The following is a 12,119-nucleotide window of genomic DNA, read 5'->3' on the forward strand; positions in this document are numbered from 1 at the left end:
AGAATTTAGGGTTTTATTTTTCACGAAACTGGGAAAATAAATGGGTTTAGATTAAATTACTTAGAAAATAAACGGAATATTACACCATGAAATTCAGGAAGAAAGCCAGATCTACAAAAAACAAAGTTATGGTAAGTATAAAAACTATAGAGGAATGTCACTACATACAAGATATAAGTACAAACGTATCTTTGAATACATATAGATTGTAGAAAATGAACAGATCAATATTTTATTGGATATTCACACCAAGACGTATAGCAGAGACAATAGCACACCAAAGGACATGAAATATGGAAAATATTGAGGCAAAAAATTTGTCAAATAACTGATGAATATGATTAAAACGAGGAAAATGAGATTGTTATGAAAATAAGCTGTGAATCGAGGAGTATTGAGCCCGTGAATATTTACAGTAATAATGAATAAAAAAGCTGAGCAAGTGATTCATGATAAAAAACACATATAGAATATGATAAACTGAAAGCAATCGTTGTTTCCCATCGACGCGACGTGCTAATATTCAATCCAATTCAACAACAGTAAGATTAGACGGGAGGATTAATAAAGAGATATCCTACAGAGTAGATATCAGCCCTACTAACCTCCTTCAACGAATTTTTTGATCTTCCTTCTTTTCCTCTATCGTCTCTGCCTTTCTGTACTCGTTTTACCTATCTTCTAGTCTTCTATATTAATTGATGGGTTCTACTTGGGTATCAATCAATTTTGCATAGTAAGTAAAAAATATCAACGTAAGAAATCTTAATGAAAGTGAACTAAGAAGAGAAGAAGTTCTTGATCTTTTTATACAATAATTATTTACCAAACCTACTCCAATATTTTTCCAGTATCCCATTAGAATTCTCAGTGTATTTAATGGAATTGATTTGGAAAAAGATGTTGTTTCTGTTGGCAGATAATATTATTTTTATTTACTTATCTTATTTATGTCCAGCCATTTAAAAAATTTTGTTATAATTATAGCTGTTTTTATCGCTATATATTCAATTCAAAACTTATCAATCGTATTCGAATAAACAGATGAAGTTCCATGTATGGAACCGCTCATTATCTTGGAAACAGCATTCTATAAATTAAAGTGTGTAAAGATTTTTTTAATATGACCGAAATCATGCTGGTATCTAAATTGTTATCAGATCTTTCGTTTTCTGGAAATATCAAGAACTTTGTTATTTCGAATGCATCCCCTTGTATTTTTCTATTATTGAAATATTTAAGAAATTGTAACTAATTACTTATTTATTGTCTTAATAAATTATTGATGCTGTTGTTTTTTGACATTTATGATGGCTCGTTTATCTGATAAATGATGAATTTAAATTTTTAATATCGTTGATACTTTATATCTTAACTGAAGCCCGATAACATTGGTCTGGCGTATTTGAATTTATTATTATATACTCGTAGATCATATCTACATTGACTTGGTTATTTCCATGTCCAAATAAGTAATTCAAATTGATATTAATTTAGAAATTTTATTTTTTGAAACTTCCAGACAATATTCCGAACACAGTATTTAACTGTTTGAATTGAACAAGATGAAGTTTTGTCTTGATAGGCGTCAAAATAATGTTGGATTGGAAGGCGTAAGTCGAATGGCTTACTTGATTACCCGGAATAATGGCCCCTCAGACTATTTTTGTGGGCTCGCTTAAAAAATAATTGTATATTAAACAAAACAACTATCAAGTTTCAGGAATTTGATTACCACAAAGATAAAAAGAATTGAGCAGTCAGGGATGTTATCAAATGTATTGAAAAGTTTTAAATATTGCATAGCTTGTATTGAAAAAACATTTTAAGGATCTGCTGTAAACGCATTTACTTTGTTTCATAAATTTTATGATTTGCTTACTACTCAAATGTAGTCCTTTGATGATGACATTATCACGTGAAGATTATTTGCCTAGTTATTACAAATAATTTGCCGCAATATAAAAAAACAAAGGGTGATCTATTTGATACAATAATGTTTACTTTATTTCTGGATAAAACAGTATTTCGAAACAAATTGTCATAGTTCTTTTTAATATCAGCTTTATGCATAAAAATAAATTATATTATTATACACAAGTAAGATGAATAACTAAAAATAGTATGTAATCAAACATATCCGAAATCAGAAAGTAGATAAAACCGTGAGGAATTTTGGTAATAAATATTTATTAGTTGGAATACATTCATTTGTCGAGAGTTTTGAAACTAACGAATTTGGATCCCTGAAGAAGATAACTTGGTTTCCGAAACACGCGTCCGTGTGTTATTATGAATATTGGTGTAGTGATAGTAAGAGATAGTTTTAGTATGTTCAGTGATAACAAAGCAATTATTTCCTAGACCATTTGATTCATAAAAGCATCTAAATGTTTTAAAATTAGTTTTTTTCAATAATTTTTGAAAGATGGATGAAAAATTGACGTTTCGACTTAGCTTCAGTCTTTATCAAAATACGATATGTGAAATTTATTATTCTATATTTACATGATTAATGCTACACGTTTGAGATGAAGGAACCAAGGAAAAATTATTGTTTTTTATTAGTTCTATTTTGATTTTATTCTTATGTTGATATTCATGAGAGCCTCTCGGTTACAATACTTATCGATTTAGTTCAAATTACTATGTACCCACGTCTCAAAACTGTAGAATTTCTATAAAATGTTCTAAAAGAGGTTCGGAAATTAAATTCATCGGACCATCTAAATTTTTTAGTTTGAAACATTTTTTTGTATTGTGGTTCAAAAAATAAATCAAATAGGAGAACTTTCCACAGTTCTGAAGTGAGTAAAAAAACATACATTTCATGAATAGGCGGAAGGTTAAGAGAGGAAACAAAATTGTTGGAACCAGGGCCGGATTAAAATTTATAAGGCCCGGGGCTAAAATAATGACGGGGCCCTCTTAAGGAATTCGAAAACCCGGAAAAATTCACAAAATAATATCAATACGTTAGATTTGTGGTATCAACACATCAAAAAATACAGAATGATTTCCAAATGATGGGGCCGTCTTGGACCTGGGGCCCGGGGCTATAGCCCCCCCAAGCCCCTAGCTTAATCCGGCCCTGGTTGGAACCCCTGAAAGTATACATACTACAGAACAAATACGAATAATGTGGATGGAGGTGAATCGGTGAAGTTGATATGAAGTTTGGCAAAATTAAGCAATAATATTTAAAATACAAAATTATAAAAATGGCAACAATACTCTAAACATAACATCGTTATGTTTAGGGAGGCACAATATTAAAATTAGATTGAAGCTCATACTATTGTAATGTCGTTACTCATTTCAATTTGAAACCAAAAGTTCGGATGGTTAGTTATGCAAATCTTATTTATTCAAAAACAATAAGGATTGTCTTGCATCGACTTGAAATTTAATTTATAGCTCGTCTAAGCTTATCGCTAGATATGGTTGTCTAGATTTGGGATGATAAAAATTCAAGTTTGCATTCGAAAATAAGTGAAGAAAGCATGGATAAGGTCAAATTAATAAATTATTATACAGTAATCAACAGAAAATATACAAGTAAGTATGAAACAAAAAATAATTAACTAAAAAGCGTTAATTATATGATTAACCCAGTTTTTGGGCAGGTATTCACATACGTTTAAAAAATAAAAATCTAAAATGAAGATGAAAAAACTGAGACACAAAATATCTGATATTTATTTTACGCTCTTTGTAAATAATTTAGAATAATGAATTATTCTGCATATAGTTAATTAGCTCCACAAAATTTATCATTGCAAAAGCCTTCTATAAAAAAATTGAGTTGGATAGGAACCTAAGGGCCCTTTCACACCAAACGAATCCGAATCAATCAGAATCACTCCGAATCAAGTTGAATCTGATTGATCAAGATTCGGTTTCGAGCGCTCCGATTAAATGTGAAGGGACTCTTTTCCCGCCTTCGGACCGGACGAATCTGGTTCAATCAGGTTTGATTCGAGGTCGCACTTGATTCAACCTGTCAGATTTCTCGTCCGGTCAGTCTTGAATCAACAACCATACGAGATGGACGTGGAGTTATTAATTTTAAAAGTTAAAGAAAATAGTGCGATTTATGACGACTACGAAACACTATTGCATTTAAAACAACTGCGTGCATGATGATAGCTCAAAAGCAACTAAAAGAAGGAAAACAAAAAGAAGATGAAAGGATTATTTATAGATTCAGGTTGATTCAGCTGGTGTGAAAGAGTGGAGATGACGAATCAGATTCAACTTGATTCGGAGTGATCCAAATTGATTCGGATTCGTTTGGTGTGAAAGGGGCCTAACCTAACCGAACCCGCATCAGCATTTAACGTCATTTATTACTTAGTCTGTTTACAGTGCTCAATTAAGATTTTTTTTGTATATAAACGAAGTCTTTACCAGCTAGATTGTGATCATTTTCATATTGGGAATGTGGCAAAATTAAACACCAAAGTGCACTTAATAGATAGAACTGTACTTAAATTTGATAGAATTAATTCTATCAAGCGTCAATTTGAATACTGAATTTTGAAATCCACGAATTTTATGTTTTCACAAGAAACTACACAATTTAAAACCGCCGAATCTTAACTAATTATTTCCCAGATGATGAATATAGCTCGCAAGAAAAATTAATTTTTGTTTTTAGACAGATTTCTATTATGATTTTTTATTTATTTTGATATTCATGATCTATTGATTGATATGAATACAAAAATTGTCTGCGTCAGATCATATTTTGATAAAGAATGAAAGTAGTCAAAGTAGTAAAAGTAGTAAAATCAAATGGAAAAGGAAAATATATATACTATTAGTTTTTTGTTTCTTGAGTTATTTTGATTTTATAGAAATTGTATCCGTCCTGACTCGCTCCAATTTCAAATTTACTAAAATAATTTGATAGTCGCTAAGATAATACTTAACAAATAATAATAAAGATGAGTGTGCCTTATTTTGATATTTTATCTCTATTTTGTAGCATCTTTTTTGATCTAGGTAGTAATTGGTTTTCTATTAAGGGTCTCCGTAGTGTAGTGGTTAGAATACAAGGCTCACATGCGGATGGTCCCAGGTTCAAGTCGCGCTGATGCCATCTTTCATTTTTACAAGAAAGGCAGCTCATCACTATGAAGAAATATTTGTTAATGACTAATGAGCGGAGTTGAGATAAAAGCGACTAAAAGAGGACATACAATCCGTCCGAGCCCCACCGCGACGCGGGGACCCGCAGTGGAGGTGAAAGTTTCCCAGCAAAACTATTTGCTGTGGAAGTGCGATAAGTCGTTTTATAAAAAAAAATTAAGGGTCTAATAGATCAGTAACACTATGCTCCTCACTTATTAGGAAAAATATTGAAAATATTTACTAATAAAGAGTAACGTAAAAAAATTTGTAGTTCCATTTTATTAATTTCATTATATCTATAAATTATTTCAGTAAATATAAAATTAGACTGAATGAATATATCAGTTAATCGAAAACACACCTAAAACTGAAGAAAATAATATGATATATATTAAAATCTTCCTAGCAGTATTTGGTAAAGAGATTAAGAGACCAAGAATAACATGAAAAGCGACATTTGTTTTTTGAATTACATCAATTTTATATTTTATTCACATTGAGATACCAGAATGCTCGGTTGATCAAATTTCCCGATAATTGACAATAATTAATTAAGATTTCCGGTGATTTTTGAAATTGTCAATGCTTGAAAAAATTTTTAAACTCATAGAATTCAAAATTCAATATTCAAATTGACTTGATAGAAATATAAAAAACTACTCATAATATAGCTGGCAGACTTCTTTACAATTCATATACATATATACATATATTTTTGAAAGCTCGGACTATACATTGAAAAAAGAATACTTTGGTATTCTATTGCTGCCACAATCCCACAACAATAATGTTCATATATATATATATATATATATATATATAAATATATTCAAAAAAAGGAATTCCTTACCAGACAGGTAATTATTCTGTCATTAAAATACAAAAACATATTTTTTTATGTGTATTCCGCGCTTTAGAATATTTATATATTCATCTTGAGGGAATTAATTAACTGAGAATATCAAATTCATATATGTAATTCCAAAAACAACCTTCCAATTGACAATGTCATAGTTTCTAAACACTTTATATTGAGCTAGTAAATAAATAGTATTAATTTTGTGAATACGTTAAAAGTAAATGTTTGAATTAATTCTAGTCGTGTTGAATAGAAAGAAATACATTCTGAATGAATGTTTTAGAAACTCAATGGCATTATCATAAATGCTTGTAAAGATTGGTAAAAACATTTAAAATCAATGTCATATCAAAATTGTTGAAAATTATGTGATAAAATCTATTAAATAGAACATTCCATAAATTCAAATTTGGAGTGAAACTTAACAATATATTTACACGTTTCCGAAATATTTTTTTGATAAAAATTAATGTGACCTACCATCCCCTGTGCCCTCTGTCTTTGTGGACGGCTACGGTGAAACCAAACATAGACCTGTTATTATCCACAGGTTCATAAACTGCATAATTTTGTTGATCTATATTAAAACAAGTCACAATCGACACCAGCATAGCACAAAAATAAATTAACTTACACTCACACATGATCGAATGTTTTCAAAAATCGCGACAATTAACTTGAAAATTTCGGCTATTTCGATTAAGACACACAGTTTTATTAGTAAATGTTTAATTTATCGCATTATTTTTTGCAGTTAGACCGATTTGTTTGTAAAATATGAATTGTTATTTAATCATTCATTATTTTTGTTAGCTGAAAGTCATACTCTGAAAAAGTATTATATAAAGTACGCGATTTGACTTAGCGATAACATGCGACTGACTTCCATAAGGTTTTAAATGTTACAATACCGCCAATCCAATTTTACTTTCAACGACTAACCATAGCAGCGACATCTAGTGATTAACAACAAAATATAGCATGTGGCCTTCCTGCAATAGCTTATATTAAATATACTCCAAATACAGAGGGAGCAGTAATTCTTCTGGATATTTAAGCATTAAAACAAAAACTTTCACTTAATTAATTAATTTGAAACAGACCCAACAACATTGTGATATATAATAAAGGTAAAAACTCTTTTATTATACTTTTCGACTGCCTACAAATGTGTCACATAGTCGTAGAAAGTGTTCATAGATGTCAGGGAACTACTCTCAATAATTTTGGTGAATTGTTTACATTTCATTTTTTATCACCTAAATATTGTGTATGTAATTAGAAAATTTTTTAATGTAATAAAACCGTGCATCTTACAAGAAGCTAAAATATGCCAATAGCCAATTTCTAATGAATGTTTAAAATTATAGGTTAGAATAATTGAATACCGGACATGTCGGAGAATGCTTTTCAAAGCAGACATTTTATGAAGTGGTCAAAAAATACTAAGTGTATCAAAATATTTCTAGATTTTGAAAGTTTACTATTTGCGCAAGCCTCAAGCATTGTTTTTGCACGATTCGTGAGTGTCATTTTACTGCAGCCTAAATCAGATATTTTTAGGGGATGTTGGGCAGTTTTTTGGTATTTCATATGCATATACTATTGTTTTCACTTGGTGTTGTGTCCACTTTAGGTATGTTTTGGTAAAATAAAATTTTTCTAGATATTGTTTTCAGGCATCTGAATTATTGATTTGGATTCTAATTTGACATTACTAAAAAAGCAGAAATTTTTAAAAAGATTAAAGCATACTTTTTCTGTCTTCAACTATCTGAAATAATAATATTATGTAGGATTTAATTACCCTGAATTCTTTTAGTTCCTTTCAGCTTGATCTGTTTTAAGAATTGCGTGCCTTTTATGAATTAGTATTGGTTGTTCTTGAAAAAAAAATAAGTTTTTTATTAGTAATATGTGTAAAACTTGAAGATGCTTTCCATAAATTCCTAAAATGAAAAGATTTATGATTTTACTCAACAAACAACCACTTAAGGGAAACCAGATCTTAGTTCTTGACAGTCATCATGGTGTATAAGAACTTTAATATCAATTTGTATAAATGATCTATGTATATCTGTTTAAATTATGTATATACATTTTAACCATAGTTTTATTAGTATTATCAAATGCAACTTTTGAGAACACTTTCTGTTAGGAGTGAAACTTGAAAATAGAATGGAAATAAATAAATCACTTATTATTATTCATTAAAAACAATTGAAAATAAAGACCATTTATTCTAGAATAAAAATGTGTTAGCTGTTAAATATACAATTGATCCATAGTCTAGTTTTGATTAAATGATTGTTCCGAACAATGTTAGTAATGTCTGTTGGTCAGTACCCCATTCTTTGTTTGTTAGCGTTTTCAGTAAGTTTAATCGATTGTTGCAAGCTAGGAGAATATTTCCAATAATATGAGAAATTTTATTGATGTTTCCATTTTTATTTATCCATTATATAGTTTCAATATGTTTGGTATATTCTTTTGTATTGAGAAAAAAATATAACGAGCCTTTGTAGTTAAAAAAGTGAAACCAGTTTTTTGTGACTACAGTTCTAAGTTTGGATAAAAGCCTACCTATTTCAGAAGAGATTTTTAATATTTTTGCTTTACAATAAACAACTAAATCATCTGCCTATAGTCGAGCTCTTACTGGTAACTTCAAGTTTTTTAGGATGCTGTTGATTGCGATGATAAAGAGTGTGGGACTTATGATTAATCCTTGATATATATCATTTTCGAATACGTTTTTTCGGAGGTGGTCCTGTTGGTTTTTAATTTAAACATTCGAATTCTCAGAAATTTTTTGATAAAAACCAGACAGTGACCTTGTATATTGAATTCGTTTAATTTTTTATGATGTTATCATGCTATGCAATGGCAAAAGCTCGATTAATGTCAAAGAAAATAGCCAAACAGCTGTTTTTTAGGGCGATTGGTGATTTGATTTAATTTTCCAAGTCTACGATGATGTATTGATATCTAATTAGCCTAGACAAGTTCTGTGTCAGTTTCTTAATTTGAGTGCCTATTTATAAAATATTGATTGGTCCTCCCATAACTATCTATCTACAGTTTTATAAATTTTTAGAACCGTGATAACTATCCAAAAAGAGTTCTTTTTATGGGATATGACACTTAAACTAAACAAATATACTTAGAAAGGTCTAAAATTTTTGGGTAAGGCACCATTGCCCTTACGGCGAATGGACAAACCGAATCTGAAATAGGGTTGGAATTAGGAAGAGGCACTAAGAGACGGTTAAACGGTACCTGTTAAACGCAAAACGTAATGGTATAATCTACTACCTAAGTAATCCTTACACAATATTTCAAGACCTACTTTCGCCGACACCGAAATTGAGCCGAACTGGACAGAATTCCCCATTTTATTGCTCTATACCTTTCTGAAATAGACTATAGTTCCGTATCCATCGACAAATATTTCTTAATTTCTCCTTGCACATCTTTTAAAATGTCTGTGTTAATCTTATTAACCACTTAATTTTTTGGTGCTAAGGCCCGTGATGAATTTTTAGATAATGTAGATTTACGCTTCCGAGGCATTTTTTAGACATACGCTTTCAATGACAGTCAATGAAGGTACCATTGTACCTAACCTCAAGAATTCCAAACACCTGAAAGTATAGTCAATTGTATAGCCTACTATAGAACCAAACAGAATTTCTATGTCAAAATATTTAACACTCAACATATTCTCCTCTTAATTGGATATATTTATTATAGCGAACCTGCAATGTCTCTAGACTTTTCTTTTTGCCCTGCAAACCAGACCTCCACAACTTTTATTACCTCCTCGTTGGCCTTCCTGATCCGTCATCATCTTCAATGGAAAATTTACCTCTTTTGAAGCTTGCAGTCCAATTTTTCACGGTAGCATATGGCTCGATACTCCAATTTTTCGATTTTCACAATTTCAGTGGACATCTTTTTTCTTTTAATTTATTGCGTAACTCTGGTTTACTTTTTTTACGTCAAACTTTGCACTGACACTTCTACTAAGTTATTGTTCGTTGCTATGGTAACGCAATATTTTGTTTATGAATGGAACTGGTCTAGGCTAACTAGTTATCAATACATCCTCGTAGATATCGATTTAACTTTCGGTAATATACGTTGATAATATAGTATTTATGGTTTGAACTGTATGTTAGATGGCGCTGAAGTAACAAAATGTTGATATTTGTTGACAATTTTTTCTATTTTTGTAAAAAATATTTTTTTTAATAAAAAGCATACTATGTTACTTCTAGTACCTCCCATATTTATATAATCTTTATCGTCTTAGCAAATTGTTTCTTTTAATAATATATTTATGTTTCAGATATTCGAGATGTTGTATTTGTTATTATTAGTCAGAATAATAAATATAATCTGGTATTGGCCGAAAATTTGAAGACTTCAATACTGAATGAATCCAAAACTTTATATAATGTAAGTATCTGGATTATTCACCGAGATAGAAATTTTAAGTTTCTCGACGTTTTGGCTTCCAGAGAATGAGGTTAGGGGGATTATTCGTTCATTGAAAGAAGTGATCTGATTCTGAGGTCTCAATCTGCTTATTTCACGCCAAGAATCACCCCTTTTTAGTTGATCCAAGGGATCAATCTGTCTACTCATCATTACATCAAAATGAAAGCTGAAAAAAATTAAAATGTAACACACTGTTACTGGGGGTTTTGAGTCAACTGGTGAGGTAGCCGTATGGACCTTGTGAATATAGGAGACCTATTGGTATATGGTAGGTATGGTATGGGTAACAAATGAGTGGAGTTTGTCTTTTCGGGCGGTTTTAGAGGCAATGTTTTTATTAGCAATGGAGTAGGCCAAAGTAACATTGTAAACGAGTGGATAAAGAAGATGTTTCCAGGTTGACGGTAATCTTTGCCTATCGTTACTTGTGCTTCAGCAGTTTGGATAGCTACTCGAATCATTCTGGACTTAAAGGAGCGAAGTAGGCTGTACCATTGCCCTTACGGAAATATGTCGATGTATTTGGCCCAGTGAGGAACTGCATGGTGTTCATTGGAAATTTTATCTTTGACAGATCTGATTAGGTGGGGGAGTTTCTATATGGGTTTGAAGATTGTTCAAATACTGTGGAGTTCTACTAATTCTGACTATTTTAATCAGTGGACGAGGGTGGAAGAGTTGAAGATGAAAATTTATGGAGGATTTGTTGTAACCATTCTGAATCAATGTTTGTTTCAAACAACTGATTTTAGATTATCGACAGGATACGTCAGTTAGCGATATGGATCGTAATATGACTGACAGAGTTAAGTTGGCCTGATGATGAGAGTGGGCAATAAGAAAGCTGTTGATCTGAGTGGGTTTGCGATAGACGGGATAGGAGAAAACATGTGAAAAAAATCTTTTCACGTCAAGAAATGGTACGAGATGAGTCTTCCTCCACGTGCATCGTGAACGGTATACAGGGATATAAGCCATTTATATGAAGTATGAAGGAATCTCATGGAGCCAGACGACTTAGTGTAATCAAAACATCGTAACCAACAGCCTGGTCGATTTTTGAGTAAATCAACGAAATGAGAAGAGTTTTGGCGTTGGATTTCTGGATTTTTGGAAGGCTATATAAGAAAAATACGGGATGGCTTTTCTCGAGGTATGAGTTTGGCTTTAATGTTCTAAACTGGTTTACCTTTAGTCTATGAAGACGATAACTTGGTTATCGCAACGCGCGCTAGACAGTGTTGGTGTAATTGTGGTGTATGAACATCACCAACGGTTCCAGAAACTCTAACTTAAGTTTGAACTTGTTGATATGAGTTTTTATTATCGTTTGCTGCTAATGCTATTATCTCTTATTGGGGTTATTTTGACTGAATCACTAGCAGTGATAGTTAGTATCCACCTTTATCTTGATATTTTCTATTTATAATTTTTTTTTGTGGGATTGTACAAATCGACCACCAAAGTGTACTTTTCTTGATATATATTTCGAGTTTTCGAATACATATGTATTCATCATCTGGAACTGAAAATATGGTCAAAGTACAATTTAAAAATATGTATATTATATTAAAAGTATAACAATTTAAAAATTACTTAGTTAATTGATAATTGTAGTGTT

General features: G+C 31.0%; 2 protein-coding genes across 3 annotated transcripts in view; one reads left to right on the forward strand and one right to left on the reverse strand.

The window, feature by feature from the left end:
* Positions 1–6,901, reverse strand: part of LOC130446373 (integrin alpha-PS2) — a 180,062-nt gene extending 173,161 nt beyond the window's left edge. For both annotated transcript variants that reach the window (XM_056782594.1, XM_056782595.1), the window contains exon 1: positions 6,476–6,901. In XM_056782594.1, the coding sequence (XP_056638572.1) occupies positions 6,476–6,639 (164 nt within the window). In that variant the 5' untranslated portion in view covers positions 6,640–6,901. The remainder of the gene's footprint in view (positions 1–6,475) is intronic.
* Positions 6,902–7,239: 338 nt separating this feature from the next.
* Positions 7,240–12,119, forward strand: part of LOC130446737 (beta-1,3-glucosyltransferase) — a 42,005-nt gene continuing 37,125 nt past the window's right edge. Inside the window, exons 1-2 of the mRNA XM_056783145.1 lie at positions 7,240–7,631; positions 10,347–10,456. Of these exons, the coding sequence (XP_056639123.1) occupies positions 7,562–7,631; positions 10,347–10,456 (180 nt within the window). The 5' untranslated portion in view covers positions 7,240–7,561. The remainder of the gene's footprint in view (positions 7,632–10,346; positions 10,457–12,119) is intronic.

The sequence above is a fragment of the Diorhabda sublineata genome, chromosome 7, assembly GCF_026230105.1.
Source record: "Diorhabda sublineata isolate icDioSubl1.1 chromosome 7, icDioSubl1.1, whole genome shotgun sequence".
In the NCBI taxonomy this organism is placed as follows: domain Eukaryota; kingdom Metazoa; phylum Arthropoda; class Insecta; order Coleoptera; family Chrysomelidae; genus Diorhabda; species Diorhabda sublineata.